Source organism: Cydia amplana, chromosome 13 (genome assembly GCF_948474715.1).
Source record: "Cydia amplana chromosome 13, ilCydAmpl1.1, whole genome shotgun sequence".
NCBI lineage: Eukaryota > Metazoa > Arthropoda > Insecta > Lepidoptera > Tortricidae > Cydia > Cydia amplana.
In genome coordinates, this window is record NC_086081.1 from 2,610,001 (window position 1) to 2,632,365 (window position 22,365).

Sequence of the window (22,365 nt, forward strand, 5' to 3'; positions counted from 1 at the left end):
CTGCTTGTCTACGGAGGGAGTGACAATAGGCTACATGACTAATTTTCATTTATGGTATATTGATACCGATCGGGTTTGTTTTTAGGATCAAATGTCGATGAAACCGTAAGATTGTGAACCCGTTAGTTTATAACATCATCTGGTACCATTATTCAAACGACGTGAAATTGCTGATATTATTTTCCTCCTTAAAATCATAACTGGTGAAATAGATTGCCCGGAATTGCTCCAGCAGATCTCATTCGTAACCCCGTCTCGATCAAAAAGACACTTTCCTCCTATCTCATTAAAGCGAACATCGTCCAACTACAGACGTAATAGTTTTCTGAACCGTGCGAGCCGTAATTTGAATAATCTAACGAAAGAGCTTGATATTGATATATTTAATTGCGACATTCCCTCCGTGAGGCGCAAATTGACGGAAATGTGTTTCAATTAGGCATTTTGTATTTATCTTGTAAACGAGTGCTTTGTATATGTAGTATCCAATCCTTATTTTGTTCGTAGTTTTTACAATATTGGTGTCCTGTCACCGGTAGTAGGTTTGGTTTATGTAAGTGAATGTTGTTAGTTCTGTTTAGTTTTGGATTGAGTCTTATCTCTTTCATGTTTGCAATGTGTGTGTGTGTGTGTGTATGTGATGCGTGTTACTTAAGTATATGTTTTTATTACATATCTATTTGTGAGTTCCTGTAATTGGCTCTATATATCAATTTAAGATTCCATTGTCATTTAGTTAGCTGTTGGATCTCCTTATGTAAATAAATAAATAAATAATCTGACGTAGGTTAAGTTAGGTTAGATTATAATCTCCCTACCGTCAGTTTATAATGTAACTAGTGAGATTATAATATGACGAGTGTTTACAATTTTACGGTGACATCTATATGCTTTGAGCTGAGTCGGAGCCCTTTTGTTTTTGCTGCAATGCACACAGTGTATGGCAGGGTGATGGCAGGTATAGCAAGTAAACCCATTTTTCGTGTGTAAGTATTTTTTATTTTTTGTGTTGGTTAATTTTGTACATATTTTATTTTCGTCGTGTTTGTAATCTACCTACCTATTTGTAAAATGTGTGTTGTTGCAGCAAAAAAATAAACGATTTATCTAATATGAGACCCATTGCATTAAAGTAACACAAAAGTCAGAAATTGTAGTCAAAGGCCGACAGTCGCACTTCACTCGCGAAACGCCCTATACAAAACGATAAGGGAACGTGACGTCAAGGTCTCCGGGAGCCCGTCTTGTAGTATGGACGAAACAAGAAAATTGCGTTTTTGTCGGTGAAATATTGCGTTTATGTATATAGTTGCTATACAATATTTTTTTCGGATGAAATGTAAGGAATCGAATGGTACCCTTACTTTTATCGTTTTTGGAAGTAAAAAAAAAAAACTTAAATTTTGAAACTTTCAGGTCCTGTATTTTTGTATTTTTTTTATTTTAATATCCACATTATTGTGATAAATTGCTCGTTTGCTATCTATTTTACTAGATTTTGTTATAAAATTCAACATGTGTATCCCTATAGAGTATTTGACATTTTTTTATGAATGTATCAGTCGATCAGGTTTGTTTTGAGGATCAAATGTCTGTATAGGACCCATTGTCTTAACTCTTAAAGCAATACAGAAGTCACAAATGATGGTCAAAGTCTAGCACCCGCACTTTACTGGCGAAACGCTTCGAACAAAATGGCAATTAATACATCGTGACGTCACCATGTAACGTTAGAAACCTAACGCTATTAGTTTCAATGTATGAAAAAGCAAGAAAATTGTTTTGTCGGTATGTATACAAAATTATAAATACATAAGTAATGTAATACTATTCATAGGTAAATCGGTAAGGGATCATCCAGTAATTACGTCACACGAATTTCTAGGTTTTTTTACCCCTCCCCCCCCCTACTTGTCACACTTGGTCACATTTTGCAAACCCCTCCCCCCCTGGTGTGACGTCACATTTTAGGCAATTTTGTTTTCAACGAAATCGACAATATTAACTCGGCATTATTTTTTTAATAAAAAAATATTTTTGATATAAAAATATTAGTAATTTTATAACACAACGAAAGTTACATCCAAAATCTCATTATTTAACTGTACAGCGAATAAAAAAATATAAATTATTTTTCGGTTACTGATGAAGTTAAAGTGACATCACAATGTTTGTGACTCGCCCCTCCCCCATGTCACATCATGTCACATTTTCTTGACCCCCTCCCTCCCCCTAAACGTGTGACGTAATTAATGGATGACCCCTAATCGACAAATCACGACGACTAAAAACTTTGCGTATGTGTCACAAAATACATGGTTGACATGATGAATGTTAAACTTACTGTGGCCGCGGGGGCTGCCCTAGCGGCCTAGGGGCCCGCTTGCGGTACGAGGGACAGTTGGCGCGCCGATCCACGTGGCGGTAGCACGCGTCGCACAGGCAACTGTCTATGGTCAGCCGCTCCTCGTCTGAAATACAACGTTGGTGTAGACCAGGGATGTTGCGAATATCCGCATCCGCAACCGCGGAACTTCCGCATGATTTTCAACATCCGCATCCGCATAAAATCGATGCGGATGTGGAACAGGTCGGTACAGGAACGTCTTAGCATTGGCGTAAGTGCTAGACTGCTAGGTAATTTAGTCATTAACCAAAAAAACCTATTAGAAATGAGCAGTCAAGCGTGAGTGGGACTTAATGTACGGAACCCTTAGAACGCGAGTCCGACTCGCACTTGGCCGGTTTTTTGAAATAAAAATTGTTAAAATGTAATATTTGACGTTTTTTATGGTACTATCTTGACATCCGCATCCGCGGATGTGAGCCTTTAAATATCCGCATCCGCATCCGCGGATGTCAAAAAATCGGCATCCGCAACATCCCTGGTGTAGACCAGGAAATGCTCCCGGTACTGAGTTTGAATGGCGAGAACCGGGAATCCCGGTTCCGGTACTGTATTTTGTATAGAAAACCAGTACCAAGTGCACTCCCTAGACTGTGGATGTAGGCACCTGTTTTGTATTGTTTACATGATGAATTTCGTTTGTTTGAAATGGTTTAGGTTTAAAGACATTTATTCTCATAAAGACAATACATCACTGACATGAGAACATATTTAAAATACATATTTACATCTATTTTTTCGTCGTTGCAGCATAAGAAAATTAAAATAGGTAAAGTCTATTTTTTTATTCGGTAGACTGAAATGACAGTTCATAGTATGAACATAAAATGTCATTTCATACTATGAAATGTCATTTTAGTCATGGTCTAATAAAACATGGTCTTCTCTTCCCAGAGTGTCACTTGCCTACGTCACAATAACATTGCCACTTTATTTCAACATAACATGTTACATGGGTACATTATATCTATGGTTAATAAGTTAATTTATTTCTTTATAATTTAATAATTTTCATTTATATGTATTTTATCTTAAATTTTACAATAACACGTCATTTTTAATTATTCATTAGCAATATCTTCCGATTCACGAAAGAAATTTCAGACGTTCGGGTAATTCTGTTTACACTACTGGCAACACAGGATAGCGCTTTCACATTTGACAATCCGCCATTTTGTCCCTGACCGACCGTCCTTGTCGAACGCGTGTTAATTGTTATTCCCTTCTCGCTCAGTGTCAGCAGTCGCAGTGTTTTCCAAACTTTTCACGTCGTAAGCTTCGTAATTAATGTTTTGTTACGAAAATGGTTGGCTGCTCTATTCGGAACTGTAAGAGTAGGAGTGAAAAGTGCAGTATAGATTTGTTTTATTTTACTATGTTTCTACATGAATAACTTAAAATTAATGCCGTTAAAATAATTTTCACTGTTGGTTAAAATTCTCCCACATTTTAAAGTTTGAGAACCTGTAAACAGCATGATGACGTAGGCAAGTGCCAGTTAGGTCATTCGCGAATCTCGGAATAGAGTACCAGGCGGAGTATATTATTATACCATGATTTTAGTCTACCGAATAAAAAAATAGACTTTAGGTACATATTTTATTAGGTTTATCTGAATAACACAGTTAACTACACGTTCAACTCGTTTTACATTATCGGTTTGTCTGCAGGCAATGAAATAAAAGAAATGCTACTTTATCTGGTACATGAAAGATTGGTCAAACCAATTTGTCAGTCAATAAGAACAAGAAAAACCATACTCATCCTTTTCTTTTGGGTGCTAGTACTAGTGTAAGACAAGGATAGTACGATTCTCTCTGTCTATGTTTGATATGAGACAGACAGTCCTTTGACAAACTATACTAATAAAATTGCAACGAATATGTAGTCTAGTCAGTAAAATTATAAGCTTAAACACCCCTCAATAGGTACTGAGCTTAGAAATGAATTTAAAGTAAATTCACTGTCTCGGGCGAGGCTCGAACTCGCGACTCTGGATCACTAGCCCATCGCTCTGCCATCTGAGCTACTGAGACTTCACTCGAGGACAGCGGTTATTTCCACCATATGCGAATAAAGGATATGACATCGAGGATATTATCGCTCTCTAAACTTGTGTCACATATATTGTAAGTAGCCCTAGCACAGGCCCCGGTCTTTTTGGGCTGTTACTGCACACTATGTCTTTAAACGCTGGCTTCAATTAAAATGTATAATTAGATATAGTGAAAAGTTTGCTGTACATATTTAATGAATAAACGAATAAATGAATAAACGAATAAATGAATAAACGAATAAACATTTTTTGCTGACGTTTCTGCTTAATACAAAATTGGGGCATTATCTATGAAAAGGGACCTTATTCTCGATGGCGCTTACGCCGCACAGCGTCGCGCGGCATTGTATTTATATCGGAGCATCGTCAATAATGGCGTAACCGCCATCGACAATAAGGTCCCTTTTCATAGATAACGTCACAATTAAGTTTACTTACTGTCCAAAACCTTCTTCTGTCTTTCCGTACTCTTCATCTGGGCGATATGGCAGGGTGTGTCAAACAGTCCGAACTTGCCCCCGCAGTAGAAGCACTGGTCCTGGCACAGCCGGCCCGGGTGGATGCTGAACGAGGAGGACTTCTCCGGGATCACCAGGCTCAGGGTCTCTTTGGGCTCCGGCTCTGGGACTGCCTCGGCTTCCACTGCTGAGGGTTATAACGGAATGAGGACATGCATGCCGCCTGTTGAGGCGATACATTAATATAAGTTGGTTTTGACTGAAATTAGGAAAGTGGTGGTGGTGGGTTATGTTTCCATAGTTCCTGTAATGAGTATTAGTAGTAACTTTTATTTATGGTTTAAAGGGTCGTGCACACACCTTTAAAACCCTACCATATAGTTGTCAAGACAAGTCTGTCTCTGACAAAATAAGTGAACCATAGACATGTTTTTTTTTTTTAAATTTCATTCATTCTTTTTCCGCCCGAATACTCGTGGCGTCTTTATTAACAATTTTCGGCTTCGCCTCAAATTGTTACTCACGCCACTCGCCTTTTTTTACCTCTCTTAAACAACGGTTGCATAAAATACTGTTTAAGTTATTGGATTTCAATTGATTTCATCATATCAGTCCATTATCGACCACTACTGAGCATAGGCCTCTTTTCTAGTACCGTACTTGTCCCGGTCCTGAGCTAACCTCATCCAGAAGGGATTGATTTGTGTGGATTTAAGCTCTGTTTTTATATGAAAAATATTAAAAAATTTGATTTGCCCATTCACAACCCAATCATCCTGTTTCTGTACCAATTTTATACTAAATTGACAGATTGGTCAGATAAATTGGGACAATCGAATTGTAATTATAGAATCGCGAATATAAAACAGAGATTAGAGATATCATGGTGTAATGTGCAGACAATGTGATGAAAATTGTTAGAACTGACAGAAATTGTAAATGTCAGTTGTTGTTATTGTTTATTAATTATTATAAAAATATAATAAAGTTCATAATCATGCCTAGAACTTGCTTTTGTTATCAGATGTACGTAATGTGTAGTGATGTAGTCACCTGCAATATGTTACACAACGAAGGCCGCAAAAATATCTGACACGGTCTTGTTTGTAGAGCCATAAGAACGTGTCACATATTTTTGCGGCATTCGAAGAGTAACATATTATTGCAGGTGACTGTACGTAATGTGTAACATGCAATCATATGTTTACTAAGTTAATAAAACAAGTATTTTAACCATTCACAATACCGAAAGAATATATTAGGTAGCCAGTTAATGTAATGTAATTAAAATAATACCCAGAAGACCAAGTTTTTCTAGAGTTTGACACCATTAAACACAGACAAGACATCCTCTAGACTGAGCATAGTAACGCTACCCCCTGCCACAAATATACGCTAGTTTTACTCCATCTTCGAGTCAAGTGTCAGAATCCCGTGCCGTGATTGGTCCGTGTCTGAACGGATCAATCACGGCACGGGATTTGCTCACCTCGTCCCCCGCACCCCAGTATTTTTGGCAGCATCGGTTTCATGAAATAATTGCTCTAAACTCCGTCTAGAGGATTCCTAGTTTATGCCTTTAAACTAAAGACTAAAGCAGAGACGCTTTCCATATACATTTTCATACATCGACTCGCCTGTTGCTATCTCTATTGCACGCACAAGCTATCCCGCACATGATGCCAGTTGTCAATGACACTGCGCGAGCTGGACAGCAATATAATTACGCGCGAGCAATAGAGATAGCAACATGGGGATTAATGTACAAAAATCTATATGGTAGCGTCTCTGCTTTAGCACATCTAACTATTTTAAAACTTCTGGGTATTTTCGTGGGAGAAATAGACGACTAGACGCAAACATTAAGAAACTTTGTATAATAATGTAAATATTGAATAATGTTGCTAGTTTAAGGTGCTCACTAGGCACAAGCAACATTTAAAAATAGGGAAATTAGTTAAAAAAAAATTCTACTTCAGCTTGTAATCTGTCGGTTAAATAGCTGACAGGTGTCTTGAAAAGGTGTGCTTTACGAATATGTGGATATGTGTTATCTGTGATATTATATTACCATTCAGAATCGTGAAGCGTGGATTTTCAAGTAACTTTTTAACGCCAGGTTTTTTTTTTATTTGTAAGGGCGTACCTACGTCACGTATATTCTGCCACCGTTTAAATGTTAAACTATTGTTATTTTGCGGTCATAGAAAGTGTTGTATGCTGTACATAATTAGACTTTAAAGCAGGGTTCGAAATTATCCATATAATAATTATAGTCTTTGATAATTATTGCGATAATTATCCCAGGCATGGATGGTGCCGTATTTATTTTCTTTGAATTCTTTGATAGTAATAAATAATGATTGGGGCATTTTTTCTATTTTAAGTTTTAAATTTTAGGTTAATATCAAATAAATAATTATCAGCCATAAAAATTACGATAATTATCAAGATAGATAACTATCATTGATAATTATCCTTTCGAATCGTGCTTTAAAGGCGTCTTATGTATCAGTTGCTACTATTATGGAGTCATGTGTGCGTCTAGCGTGTGCATGGGTGAGTGTAAGAGCCACACACCGTGGTTAAGACGGTTACTGTAAGACTTTCTGTGCCCACCCTCTGGTGCCGCTCCGGCGAAGGCCTGCGAATAAATAAAACTAATATTAGTTACATCATTTACAATAAAACTTACACAAATTGTGGACAACGAGAGCTGTAATCACAGACAAGACATCCTCTAGACTGAGCATAGTAACGCTACCCCCTCTGCCACTTATACGGTAGTTTTACTCCATCTTCGAGTCAATCCCGTGCCGTGATTGGTCCGTGTCTTTGAACGGACCAATCACGGCACGGGATTCGCTCACCTCGTCCCCCCGCACCTCCGTATTTTTGGCAGCATCGGTTTCATGAAATAATTGCTCTAAACTCCGTCTAGAGGATTCCTAGTCTATGTCTGTAATAGATCCGCGAAATTCATATGTCGAAGTACGTCTATCTCAATCTCTTTCTCGCTGATGGGTTAATCAATTTTTTCTTGTCACACGTTGCTATGGTTAAGGTCTCCTGAGTCACTCTTAAAATTGATTGAACCAAACTTGCATTTTATAGTAGTTATAAGACCTTTCCATAATGGGACATCTACTGAGCATGTTAGTAGAACATGGTACAGCGGTTCTTCTAACAATCTTTGCTACTATTGTCTCCTCGCTGATGGGACAGAATAACAACAAGAAATAGTTGATTGACCCTGATAATAATCGTGAGCCAGAGATGGATAGTATACATCCCCACTAATATTATAAATGCGAAAGTAACTATCTGTCTGTCTGTTACATCTTCGCGCTTATATAAATATTAAATACAAAACAAGTAAAAAAAGTGACCGTGCGCCGCAGTGGGCTGCCGAATTTCTCATGTGAGAACCTCGACACTTTCCACGATGTCATTTTAGTTTGTAAAGGCTTTAGAAACAGTGGAAACTCAATTTTATTCAGTGGCTTTTTGTATGCGATACAAATAATTCTATTTGAAAGTAGGATTTATTATTATTTTAAGTTAATATGATGCATATGATTTTCTTAAGCTGCAGTAGGTTCAGCCAGCAGTTTTTGAAAAATGGTAGCTCTTTTTTAGATCACAATACGGGTGCGAAACATTTAGCCAGTAACTTCATCGATTCGAAACCTGATCTTTTTACTTTCGCTCGGTAGAAAAAAATATAGGTCTAAAGCACACTTTAAAAATTTGTAACAATTTTTGCACAAAAGCTAATTATATGAAAACTTCTAAAAATGCGCATTTTGATCGAACTCATCTATTACTTTTTTTGTTAAAGCTTACAAAAAAATTAAATTCAAAAACATGATATCCGCGATCCCGGGTACGCACGACCATCTCGCTCACGCTTACGCTCTGTGAGAGTGTGAGAAGAACCTGAACCCACGGGGCCTTAAGGGGCTATACTACAAAATGGAGCTTTATTCCATATGGGTCTTAAAATGATGTAAGAAACAACCACGTGACTCCGACATTCGACATGTCACACCTGTTTTTGTTTACATTGTGTAAGTTTCATGTGTAATAGGCTATAGAAGTATAGACTCTAGTCTAGTACATACTCTAAAGCGTAAATTCGTTGCCAAAAGCATGCACTGGTGAAAAGGTAGCAGTTTATAGTGCTACGGCGTAGAGCCGTAGAGTGCCCGGCGTAGACCTTCAAGGGCGCTGGCCGTGACCTCATTAGTCGCGCGACAGACCGTTGGCCGCCTCGAGTGGACCCAATAGGAACTAAGCTTATAGAGTTGTCGCACTTGTCGCTAAAGATCATAAACCACTCAACACACCACTCGGTGTGGTTACTTTTGAGTACCCGAAATTAAGTTCTCCCATCTTGTGTCTTATTGGACAAATATAAGTTACTTTTGTGAGTCTTAAGGTGTATTAAATAAATCCAAACCGCATTTAACTTTTGTGGAGCAACACTGTGCAACAGTAAGTAGCTTGGTAAGTTACCCAATGTTACCGTGTTGCTCCAAAAGTTAACTGCGGTGTGAATGCACCTTTAATACTCCTTTTAAGTATAAAAAACTGTGGTAAAAAGCCTAATCTAGTTGAGAAAAGGAATACCAATAATACACGACAAAAATTACACTTGACATGTTGACACGTACGTGAAACGTACACAACTAATCACGCTGTCGGGCATGGGGGTCATTAAAGTCTCTAAAAGAGTAAGACTTTTCACAATAAAAGGCGACTGAATCGGTCAACATTTTAAGCACAAATTAGTCATAAAAAAGTGGCAAATCAATGTATCCTACACAAAAGCAGGAGGTATTGTATTTTCAGGCTTCAGATTACAATTGATTCGACAACAACTGTCGATCGTAGATCTGACTTACTTAGAGACAAGGAGGATAATTCTAATTATTGATGTCAAAATGGCCTCAATGTCTACCAATGGTCAGTCGATGGTGTTGCTTATAGTAAACAACTAGTCATTTTGGGTTGATTTATTCTGAAAGGGATAAAAAAGAGAGGTGGGTCTCTATTGTTTCCCAGAAAGTTTTAAGTCGTAATGTATTGTTTGCCCGCATTTTTGTTAGTCATAATTTATTTGGTTCAGAAACGCGTCACTTTTCCGGATTGCCATAAAACAAACCTAACCTATCTATCTTATAGGATAACCTTACGAAAATCCTGACATGTTAACGGTTTCAGTTTTAGGACTAATGATAATATGACAAACACATTATGACTATAACTTTATCTGAAACAAAGGGACCCCAAGAGAGGTGTTAAGTGAATGCCCTATGAGGTACAGAGCATTACGGCCCAAAGAATCTGGAGCTTCCTGGTTTCAACGGGCATCAGTAGTGAACTTTAAAGGGCTGTCACAATAGATCATAGCTTGGTCGAAGCGACACTCAAAGGCCCACAAAACCCCAATAATAATAATACCCAACACGCATAACCTCTCTCCAACTCACACTGAAAAGATTAGTAAATACGCAGACTTGTCAATAGAGATAAAAACCCAATGGCGGGTGAATACTGTAAAGACTATACCAGTAATAATTTCATCTACCGGTGTTATCCCTCGCACTCTGCATACCAGTCTAAAAACCCTCGATATACACCCACTCACCTACATTCTTGCTCAGAAAGCTGTTATATTGAACACATGTCGGATAGTACGCAAATTCTTAGCTTTAGAAAATTAGGGTATTACATATCCTTCTATATTCGTTTGGCCAAAAGCCCGCGAATATGGCAGTAAAATCACCTCCGACTGGAGAGAAAAACAAATTGAAACAAATAATAATAATAAGTGAATGCTCACCTCTCGTCGTTCGATGGTGTAGTAGGCGTCATCCTCGGCCGCCGCGTCTCCCGGGTCGGGCGCTAGCTTCCCGGCTCGGTTCTTGCTCTTCTGGAACGTCATCTTCAACGAACTCCTGTATTTCTTCTTATCTCTATCCGCCCCGCCCCTATTCAGCTTTATCACCGTCTTCAACGTCCCCGTGTAGTCCCCTGAACCTTGTTTAGACTTCTTCATCACACTCATATTAGCGATCCGCTGTTTCTCTTTAAGTTTCTCTATCTTTGCCTCTTTAGCGGCTTTGTGAGTCAGTAAACCAAGAGTTCTAAGTACGTTTTCTTTACGTTTTTGGCTTTCAGGCGTTTCGTGCAGCATGGTGCTGGGGCCCGGTTGGCTTTCGGTCGAATTACGCGCAGATTTACTCGTTTTACCGGGACTCTTGCCCGGTTTAGCGAGGTCTGCGGATTCAGATAGCTTGCTTTCTGATGGTTTAGTTTCAACCGGCGTCTCTGTTTTAGTTTCCGTTTCCTTAGCTTCTTTAGGAACTTCAATTTTTTCTTCTTTCGTTTCATCAGGGATTTCCATTTTCTCTTCTACTTTTTCGACCTTGAGGATGTCCTCGACCATTGGTTCAGGCTTTACAGGCTCTGGTTGTGCGGCCACAGGCTGCTCAGTAGGAGTAATCTCCGCAGGTTTGTCAGGTATAACGCTAACAGCTTTCGGGATTTCAGTGGCCAGAGATATGTCTTCGGGAACAACTTTGACGTTTTCTAGAGGAGGCGCGAGGGCTTCAGTCTCCATAGGTTTTACTTCAGGAGACTTGACGGCTACAGGCGTCGGTGCCACTGCGATCGGCGTCGGTGCCAATGCGATCGGCGTCGGCGCCACTGCGATCGGCGTCGGCGCCACTGCGATCGGCGTCGGCGCCACTGCGATCGGCGTCGGTGGTGGTGATTTTATCTGTGGAGGAGGCGATTTTATTTTCTCTAAAACTGCCATCTTCTCTTCTGGCTCTATAGCTGATTCAGACGTTTTTCGAGATAGAGATTCTCTCGATCTACGAAGACTTGAGTCCAGCACACGAGGCGTTATTGATATCTGACTCGTATCTAAAACAACCCCCTTAAGACTAGCCGTGGGGTTGTTAGGGTGCAGGGTAGCAAACTGGTGTAAGTCCACCTGTGTAGCAGGAGCCGATTTATCCACAGATTTCCTGATTTCAGTCAACGTCACATCTTTGCCCAGTGATTTCTCGAAAATGCTGATAGCATCAGATTCCTTTGAATGATTGGAGCTTGTAGATTCTTTTCTTGAAGTAAAACTATTCCGCTTTATTAAAGTTACAGAGTTAGGCAAGTCAATATCAATAGATTTTCTAACTTGGTCTCTTTTAACTATAGATATGGCAGAGTTATTTTCAAAACAGCTCAGTACATTTTCCTTTTCAATAGGTCTCTCAGGGGATCTTACAGTTTGCACGTCTTTTAGTTGCTTTATATCTGCTCCTGATTTGTTGATTAGAACGACGTCATTAGTAACCATAACCGTTTTGCTGTCTGTCGATCTAACTTCAGATTCCTGCCTCTGTCTTTTCTTGTCAAATTCTTCAAAAACTTTCAATCTATCCATGAGTTTGTCTATGCTCGCGACTGAGCTAACTTTATAGCTGATTTCTGGTTTGTTAGCATCCGCTGCCTTTTCTAGGGAGTCTTCTTCATAATGTAGTCTTATGTTTTCACTGTCATCAGTCTTAGACGGCGTGCTGTCAGTCGTAACGGAAGGAGTCTCTTTGTCTTTGACAGGTGTCTCTGGTGTGATGATGCTATTGTTGTCTCCGAGTGGCTTAGACAGGCCATAAAACTTGGAGACGGATTTGGTCTGCACCTCATCTGCGGTTTCGCTGGCCATCTCGTGGTCGCGGTCTATGTTTTGGTCCAAATTGTTAATGAGATCGTCGATTTCCTTGGACAGGGTCTCGAGGGTCTCGGTCTTGTCAGTATCGTCAGCCTGGCCGGCAGAGGCTCGTCGCGAGGCCGACTGGAAGCCGACACGTGGCCTCGCCGCCGCCGCCACCTTTCGGCCTCGTCTGGCTTTTCTTAAATTCTTCGCTACCTCCTTAGTGTTAAAAGTCTTGGACATACTACTGAGTATACTACTACGGGCGTCCAGAAGCGTGTCTTTATCAGTCTTCCCTTTCTTGTCTTCTGATGAATTTAAATTTTCTAACTTTAGCCTATTACTATTATTGTTGTCGGAGTCTAATGAAGTACTTCTTTTTAAGCTCGTGTTTTTCTTGCTCTTTTCATTTGTGTTACAGCTAGGTTCCGTTACAGGATCTGTTAATTTAGGATCAATGAGAGAAGGCACTTTTTCTGTAATAGAGATCTGTACATTATTTTCAAAATCTAAATCTAGTTCAGTCTTAGGCTTTTCTAATTTTTTATTGAGCTCCTTGCCATCAGCGTCTGTGAGTGTCTCGCTCAGGCTGACATCCGACTCGGTGATGTCAGAACATTTGGAGATCTCACTGCCATCCCGAGAGCAGGAGCGGCCTCGCTTCAGTTTCTTACAGTCTTCCGAGGCATCTGTGGTGTCGCTAGTCTTTGAATCAGAAAGTAGCCTGCGTCGCTTATTCTGTTCTTTCATAACAACCTCATTTAAAAGTTTGCTTTTTACATTCCTTGGCTTTCCCCTTCTAACATTTTTATTTTCAACCAAGGATGGGCTGTTGCTGCGCTCAGAGCGCATGGAGTAGGGGCTGGTCCGAGACCCCAAGAGGCTGGTGGGTGACTCTGCAAGCACAGACTTGAGCATGATTTTATCTGATGTAAGTCTTTGTTTCCTGCCAGCCGTCTTAGGACTTGAGGACCTAGAGTTAGGAGTTGTATCGTCAACAGGCTCTTTTTTTATTTCAGCAACAGGTATCAGTGGAACAGTCTCCTTGTCTTGAGAATCCTCAGGTTCAGTTTTCACCACAGGCTTCCTGCCTCTAGTGGCGGTCTGCTTTATAACATTCTTGAGTTTACTTTTAGCTGTAGTGATAACTTTTTTGCTTCTCAAGGCTTTCCGAATCCCCAGCGGTCGTTTCTTGACAACAGCTTTAGCTTTTAAATTTTTCTTAGGTTCTTTGGATGTCTTGGGTTCATCTTGGCTGGCTTTGTTCTCTTCGCTGATATCGGAAGCCTTCTTCTTGGCCTGTCGGGTCTTGGGTTCTATAGTAATTTCTTCATCGATGCTCTTGTCCAGCTCATCTTTAGCCTGTTTAGTTTTCATGTTGGAATGTGTGGTGGGAGACGATCCCGTACTTCCGACATCAGGTACAGACTGGCTGTCAGCTCTGGATTTAGACCTGAGAGTGATAGTCGAGGTAGGCCGGGACTTGTGTTCCTCTCCGTCTGACTCGGGTAAGGTGCTGTCAGCCAAGGGCTCCTCGGGGCTCGGGTCGCAGCCGCTGTCGTCCTTCACAGAGCTAGTTCCACTTCTCAGCCGCAAGGAATCCTTCAACTTTGTGTTAGAACGACATTGAGCCATAATACTCCTCTACTGGACACATTTCCAACCTGAAACACAATAACAAATACAATGTAGCACCCCGCAATCAAAATTAGCGACGTGGTAATTTAGTTATAACTGGAATTTGATCGTTTCTCACATAAAATTAAGTATGGTTCGTTTCAGATTATTATAACGGGATTTACTATATTATTTACGTAATAGACCACTAAACTGCATTCATTATTATAATATAATATAAATAAAGTCCACGGAAACTTATTTCGTAAAATAAATCGAATGGAAAATTGTCGTAAACAAAAGCTGGGCCATCGGAACATCCAACAAGTTCGCGCACTATTTCTTCAAATTGATTTAATTTCATGGTAAAATACGCGGCCTAGTTTACAAACAATTGTTTAAAACAATTTAAAATAAGCTAAAATACTTGTTTACATTGCTCGTTGGGGAGAAAATCGCGCCGGAAAGTCATGAAAAAGTCATGTTTTGGTGGCCTTAGGTCGCGAATGACACCTAACGCCACCTACCAGCTGACGGTGCGTGTGCGTCGAGCGAACGAAAGCCCCAAATCATTTCCCTAGCCGTGGCGCACCTCTGCAATGTCCTCACAATATACTCACATTTTATCCAACGAAACGTCCAAAAACCACAATAAAAGGTTAATTAGACACACAATGCACCATAATATGCGAAAAAGTTCAATATAAACACACGTTTAAACTTAGAAAACGATTTTTGAAAAGCCCAAATGTCTGCAGGCGTCCGCCATTATGTTTCCTTCGAAACGAATAATATAGTTCTTATTGCTCTTGTAGCAATTCGCTCTATTCGCTATTCAAAATGGCGGCGATGTGGCGTGCACAGTGCGCATTTGCGCGACTTTTTACCGGAAAAACTGGACAAATCTTGAACAACGCAGCAGATTTTGGTACAAAACTCGCCCCGGAATCACTATCGGTAATTTTTTTATTATATTTTCACTCGCGTCGTCTTGTAATGTGCCTTTGACTGCAACATGTGACAGAACTATGGGTGTACGGTGGTGCACGCAAGTTATCCTCGCTCTCGTCGCATTATTTTCAGAATGACGTTGATTGATGAGCGATGACAAGCGACGCCGCGTGTAGGTTTTATTGATATTGTTGCATTTTATTACTAAGTTTTACTTGTTTCAACTATTATAATATATAACTTATCGTGTTATATGTAATTGTAGTAAACGCCTAATAGGATTATGAATACATACTTCTTGCTAAATTCGAACATAACGTTTTTTTCCTTTTGTTTCAGGTTTTAGTATCCAGAAATTATTCAAATTATAAAAATTCTCCATTAGTACATAAAATAACCGAACAATATGAATATGAAATAGTAAAAAATCCCGCTGAATGGACTTATGTGGAGAGACTATTACCATTCGAAACCATTCCGGAAGTCCAACCCAAGGCTAATTACCCGTCGGGTTGGGTGCCTCCAAAAGACGAAGCACTAGAACTACCATATTTCATTTCAAGAACGAAGAACCATGCATTGCCAATATATTTACTCACGACATTTAAAGGTGGACGTAAAATAACTATGATTAAAAAGATAGATGGTGATATTTGGCAAATGAATGACGAAGTTAAGGAATTTTTGGAAGAGAAAATGAAGAGATATGTCGAGACCAGGGTGCATGAGTTAGGTCGCTTTATCGAAGTCAAAGGTGATTACGTTAATGATCTACGTGATTGGGCGCATTCCAAGGGTTTCTAATTATACTATAATTGTTAGTTGTGAATAAAAATGCCATAATGAGATAGTAATTTGTTTATTTTTCCCCAATTCCCGAAATGCATACATAAATGTATAATCCTAAGATTTTTTTTTAATTACCTAGATGTTTAAAGTTGTCACTTTAGATAAATGCCTATACAGTGTGTAAGTCCAATACGGGCAATAAATTAAACCAGATATAAGAATTTACCCGTCTAATCATTAATTAAGAAGTTTTTTAAAGTTACACTTAATATGACTCCGTAATGAATTTTTTTCACATGTGCCAAGCAGCAATGTACTGCAAACATTAAGAATCAGAAGATGACATGACATTACGAGATACGAGCTTTTTATTGTAACTGCTAACAAACGTTGACAGTTACTTTAAAAAGCTCGTATCCCGTAACGTGTGGTGTATTACATTGCGGGCCGAATTATTTTGTATGGTTAAAATTTTCATTGCATTTCTAAGTAAAATGTATCTCAATATACTTTTTAGGTCCTATGCTAACCACCGTTTAAATATTCGCCCGTATTGGATTTACACACTGTATTTACATAAATATAGGCTTTTGTCATACATAAGTTGATTCATCGCTGGTTTTGACGACTTGGCGCAAAATGACTTAAATGTACATATCAGTTAGTACCAATAAAGACTTAAATTCTATTCAATTCATATTTATCATAACATATAAACTGAAACAATAAAAAAAACAAAATGCTTAAAAAATTGTTTCACGAAATCCCTAACAAAATAAATGTCGCATTAAATAATATTATAAAAGCGCCCGCAGAAGCTGTGTCGCCGGGTGTACGCGGCATGAAGTTAACTTCGTTCAGCCGCCGCCAGGGGCGCGCGCGTCGGCGGAAGGTTTACGTAGCCGTACAACATCCGGGCACATTGGGCCTCTCCACGCGATTTTACGATTTAACTCCACTCTTTGTTGAAGCAACTTTTCTGAGTCACTTTGGTTACGCTTTAACTTGCATTTCAGACGCGCTTCGTTATTATTATTGTTATAATAACACTTTTAAGGTTATTTTAAGTTTATTTATAGTCGACATGACATATTTAGTGGCAGTACACTTGATTAATTAGTATTCGAAAGTTAGTCTCTTTATGGTTAGTACCTACGCTAATCAGAGATCGATGTAGGCGTACAGCGCGTTATATAATTTATATACTTTGTTGTTTGTGTGGGTACGTACGTTCGTTTTATACGTAAGTACGTGTTTGATTTCAAGGTTAGAAGATTTCAGGAGGATACCGAGTATACAATATTTGATTGGGCAATGTATAATTATCATTCATTAATACGAATTAAAAGTTTTTCATTAAAACTTTCATTAAACTTTAACTAGAATTATATTATTAGTTTAGTAGTGTTGTTAAGTAAGTACCTACTATTTAGGTTCAAGATTTCGTTTTTGTAAATAAAGTTTTCGTTTAAATTAGATATTTAAGTAAGTTGGCAGCGTTATTTTATTGATATAATATGGATATATATACTTAGGTAATTAATTCAGTGAGTGGCTGACCGCTCGGCAGTTGTCACGAATACCTTGCCTACTTTTTAGGCCACTTAAATACCTAGGTAGGTATACCTACCTAACTGAGGTTTTACGGATTCCTAGATATTTTGTTCCTTTTTTGATTTAAGTTTAGGTCCGGAAAATATGTACCTACCTATATTAATTGAGTAAGGGGGGATTTTTAAGTAAGTATTAGCAAAATACGTACGGTTCTTCTTCTTTGTCGTTATACTCTTTGCAGTGTCGTTAGGGTTTGCACGACGGATCTGAAATGTATGGGAAGATCCGCGGATCCGGATCCAGATCCGGATAATTTCATACATTTCGGATCCGGATTGCAAACCCTAGTCGTGGTCAACTGTTGACATCAGGCACAGATGTTGCTTGCCGTACGATTTCTCGGCATTTTCCGCGGTTGGAGGTAAACTGGGAAAAGCGTTCAGGGGGCCGATTTTTGAATTTCGACCACTCGATTTCGTGTATTTCGTTCAGTAATATCTCCACTATATACTAGGCATATAAATTCTACTAATAGAATTGAAAACGAGTGGTCGATACCACTCGATTCAAAATTTTTATCACTCGGAATTTAAAAAATTAGCGTTTCACCGTTTTCCACCGATTTTCGAGTGTCGAAATCGAGCGATCGAAATTCAAAAATCGGCCCCCAGGGGTCTCTCTTTCCATGGCAGATTTAATTTGGTCAGTCTATCGCATAGTTGGCCTTTTACGCGGTCATTTTCCGTTTGCTCTACCCTTTTGTCCCGAGCAAGCGTAACATTCAAAAATTGAACCAAGAGCATGGAGCGAGTCGTTCGAAAAGCGAAATCTTGAGCGTTGCGATAAAACCCAACAATTTTCATCACACCAACCCGAGAAAAATGCTAACTGTAAAACGTTACAAATCAATAAACGCTATTAAATATAGGTACTTACCTACGTATATCACTAAAAAGTAAAACTACAAGCCAACATAATGAAACAACTCAAAATACCATGCATGAAATTACTTTACAGTGCGTACCACTCTTTGTGTACCTATACATATAAATAAATAAACATTTCACCATCTATTAAAATATACCTAATAAATAAATAAATTATTTAAATTGGAAAGAAAAAAATATATAAGGACATTACACAAATTGACTAAGTCCCATGGTAAGCCAGTGCTTTTGTTGTGGGTACCCAGACAACGATGTATAACCTATGTAATTATACAAATACTTAAATACTTACATAGAAAACATCCATGACTCAGGAACAAATATCTGTGCTCATCACACATATAAATGACCTTACCGGGATTTGAACCCAGAAACCAGGACGTTGATCGGCTTCACAGGCAGGGTCACATACTCAGACCCACTAGGCCAGGCCGGTCATCAAATCTATCTACCTATTTATTAAAATATGTCCCGGAAAACTACGTCGTAGGTAAGGTAAACGTACTGGTGCTCGACGCAGTACCAGCACATGTCATCTTGAAACTTAAGTCGTTGTCAATAGAGGTGACAGCAGGGTGTCATCTATTGGGCATTAGTAGGTATGTCAAGCACTAGTACGTTTACCTTACGTGAGCATTTTAATTTACCCTCGACGCAAAAAGAGAGGTGTTAATATTTATACGTTTGACGCCAATGTCTGTGTGTCTGTCTGTGGCATCGTTGCTCTCGTATGGACCGATCTCGATGCGGTTTTTTCATTTTCATATAGGTATTTATTAGACCACGTCGGAAAAGTAACTTTACCTATAGGATAGGGCATTTTAGCATTTGTCTAGAGGCTATTATTCGTTTTTTTAGCATTAGAAAGAAGGTAAGCGATCTAGACACGTCTTTTTATTAAAAATCACCATTGAAACATAAACTCACAGCAAATATGTTAGAATTATAAATCACATACGATCTTTTTCTTTTGCTTTCATAAATATAGTACATTGTGCAACGTGTACATTGTGGGGCGTAAGTAAATATTGCAAACGAGAGTAAGTTAAATCGCGACGGCTTGGCGGAGCGATTTATAGACTCGAGTTTGCAATATTATTACGCCCCGAGTTACACACAATGTTTTTCATCACACTTGCGATACAAAAATGAAGCATAAAGACAAAAAACTGGTAATTAGGGTCAGCATCGAGCCGCATTTTAGGTATATATGAGAAATCGCTCGTTAGTATGAAGATACGTACGCATCGGAAAGCTGAAAGCATGCGTACGCATCTTCATACTAACGAGCGATTTCTCATATATAAAATGCGGCTCGATGCTGACAGATGTGATTCCACCCCTATGGTACCTAGAAACTTCATTGCTCCCTAGGGAAAACGCTTTTTGTATTACTTACTCCCGCTAAGCCTGCGTGCAATTCCACATTTACTGAGCGAGTGTGATGAAAACATTTAAACTAAATTTTTAAAGCGTTTTTCAATATTTTTAAATAAATAGACACGACAGGATTGTTTACCTTCTTTCTAATGCTAAAAAAAACCGGCCAAGTGCGAGTCGGACTCGCGCACGGAGGGTTCCGCACCATCAACAAAAAATAGAGCAAAACAAGCAAAAAAACGGTCACCCATCCAAGTACTGACCCCGCCCGACGTTGCTTAACTTCGGTCAAATCACGTTTGTTGTATGGGAGCCCCACTTAAATCTTTATTTTATTCTGTTTTTAGTATTTGTTGTTATAGCGGCAACAGAAATACATCATCTGTGAAAATTTCAACTGTCTATTAGCTATCACGGTTCGTGAGATACAGCCTGGTGACAGACGGACGGACGGACGGACGGACGGACGGACGGACGGACGGACGGACAGCGGAGTCTTAGTAATAGGGTCCCGTTTTTACCCTTTGGGTACGGAACCCTAAAAACGAACTATAAAATCCTCCCGTATACCTTCAACCTATACCTACCCAATAACGATAACAGTCTTCCCTATATTGAAAGGAATCTAATAATGTAGGTTAATAAAATACGTATAATATACTATACGGTACGGTATAGTACGGTTCGAGCCTCGGTTCGAATGAGTTTCTTAGAACTTGTTATGTAAGTACCGATATTACGAATGCGAAACTATTTGATCTGTTTTGTCTGTTTTTTTAATACTACGTCGTTGACAAACAAGCAAACGACCCGCCTGATGGTAAGCAGTCTCCGTAGCCTATGGAGGCCTGCAACTCCAGAGGTGTTATATGCACGTTGCTGACCCGAACACTGCAGCTCTGCACCCTTCGTTGCGCTCTGGCAACCTGCCTGTCTGTTACATCTTTACACTAAACCGCTGAAAAAAGTACCTACTTATCTAGATGAAATTTGAAGAGTTTTTAAAGCCCGCGGAAGGACAAATAGTGCATTATTTCATTTCATTTATTCAATATTGTTTTGTCATGTAGGTATTATGCCATAAATGTTAGACTTTAGAATTGTAACTACAGCTCTGATATTTAAATTGTAATGGTTCCCCGTTATACAGGCATTGCCTAGTGCAGAGACCCCTGGTATGTCTGTAACCAGCATCCGAAATAAATGTTCTTTATTCTTATTCTTCTATTCTATGTAGGTACATAATAGATGTTTGATAGGTACATTAAATAAAGTTCATGGCACCCTGTAAGCTTGTTCTATATGATCAGACATAGGAATCCGTGGGGCAAATTTTCTTGACAGGTAGGGACTTCCTATATCGATAAACTCAATTATCGATGCTCGTTCTATATACTAGTGATCGCCCCCAACATTGTGTGTTTTTTGTAACTATTGTTTTGAAGACAAGTATGAAATTCACACATAGCATATTTTGAATAATCGCAAGGTTATATAAAGGTAGGGCGTAATACTTATTGCACTATAAAAGAGTCAATATTATTTCAACCTCTTTATTGATTGATTATCAATCAAAGCGAATTGAGTTATTATTATTTGTTTGTTACACTTTTAATAAAAACATATTTTTACAAGCAAACCTTTGAGTGATCACTAGTATATAGAACGAGCATCGATAATTGAGTTTATCGATATAGGAAGTCCCTACCTGACAAGAAAATTTGCCCCACGGATTCCTATGTCTCTATATGATAAAGCGTTAGTAAAATGTACCCAAATCGTTAACTTTCGTATTGTCCATAGAAACACAAACCTGAAAATAATTTGATTTGTTCCCTGGATGTTTTACACAATAATTGATTGTTCCAGACTTTGGTTTTACTCTTGGCGTGAAGAGACCCATGAAGCTGTAAATGTATTTAATGGAGCTTTTCAGTACCTAGCTGAAGTGCAATACAAAAGCAACAAACTTCGTGACGTGGCGAACTTTCCATCCTGTATTTACTACCAACGTTACATGTAAGTGACTTTTATTTTTTCTTTAAAGTCACACGAACCCGCTATTAAAAAGCCGCTCCCATACAATAGAAGTTACATTTTGAAATACTGCTGTGGCGCAACGACCCGAAGTGGATCTTGGCCTCAGACACCAAAGGCCGCCATGCTATATACTCTATCCAAAGCCGTTACCGCCGCCGGCTCTGTAAATGCCATACGAATAAATAAATAAACCGCCGCCGCTTTTGACCGTCTGGACCTATACTAGTAGAATGGCGATGCGAGCAGGGTACGTGTCGCCGCGGGGTTTTGAGCAAACGCTCGCATGCTACTCGCCCGCGCTGACCGAAAATGAAGTAAACATGCCTTTTTGCGCCACAATAACGTTCAGATTAAGAAGCCAGACGTCAAATCTGTTTAAAGGAGGCGTATCCATTCACCACGCACACAAGGCGCTAGCTAGTTTTTACTACCGTTGTGCGAGT

The 22,365-nt window shown here is 39.1% G+C and overlaps 2 protein-coding genes and 1 long non-coding RNA gene across 3 annotated transcripts in view; 2 read left to right on the forward strand and 1 right to left on the reverse strand.

Annotated features, from left to right (window-relative positions):
• Nucleotides 1–15,019, reverse strand: part of LOC134653364 (uncharacterized) — a 26,992-nt gene extending 11,973 nt beyond the window's left edge. The window contains 6 exon segments of the mRNA XM_063508701.1: nt 1–3; nt 2,325–2,471; nt 4,902–5,105; nt 7,502–7,565; nt 10,770–14,308; nt 14,882–15,019. The exon segment at nt 1–3 is cut by the window's left edge and continues 158 nt beyond it. Coding sequence (XP_063364771.1) covers nt 1–3; nt 2,325–2,471; nt 4,902–5,105; nt 7,502–7,565; nt 10,770–14,279 — 3,928 coding nt within the window. The 5' untranslated portion in view covers nt 14,280–14,308; nt 14,882–15,019.
• Nucleotides 15,020–15,028: 9 nt separating this feature from the next.
• LOC134653351 (large ribosomal subunit protein mL49) lies at nt 15,029–16,066 on the forward strand. Its single transcript, XM_063508687.1, has 2 exons — nt 15,029–15,218; nt 15,552–16,066. The coding sequence occupies exons 1-2, from the start codon at nt 15,102–15,104 to the stop codon at nt 16,014–16,016; spliced, it is 582 nt and encodes a 193-aa protein (XP_063364757.1). The 5' UTR covers nt 15,029–15,101; the 3' UTR covers nt 16,017–16,066.
• Nucleotides 16,067–17,765: 1,699 nt separating this feature from the next.
• The window catches only part of LOC134653377 (uncharacterized), a 144,294-nt gene continuing 139,694 nt past the window's right edge, over nt 17,766–22,365 (forward strand). The window contains exons 1-2 of the long non-coding RNA XR_010097251.1: nt 17,766–17,800; nt 17,904–17,976. This is a non-coding gene — a long non-coding RNA (uncharacterized LOC134653377). The remainder of the gene's footprint in view (nt 17,801–17,903; nt 17,977–22,365) is intronic.

What these genes read in the sequence shown, in the direction of transcription:
- LOC134653351 (XM_063508687.1), top strand. Translation starts at nt 15,102, where the DNA reads ATGGCGGCGATGTGGCGTGCACAGTGCGCATTTGCGCGACTTTTTACC. An exon ending in TCGCCCCGGAATCACTATCG is followed by an intron (nt 15,219 to 15,551) that starts GTAATTTTTTTA and finishes CTTTTGTTTCAG; the next exon opens with GTTTTAGTATCCAGAAATTA.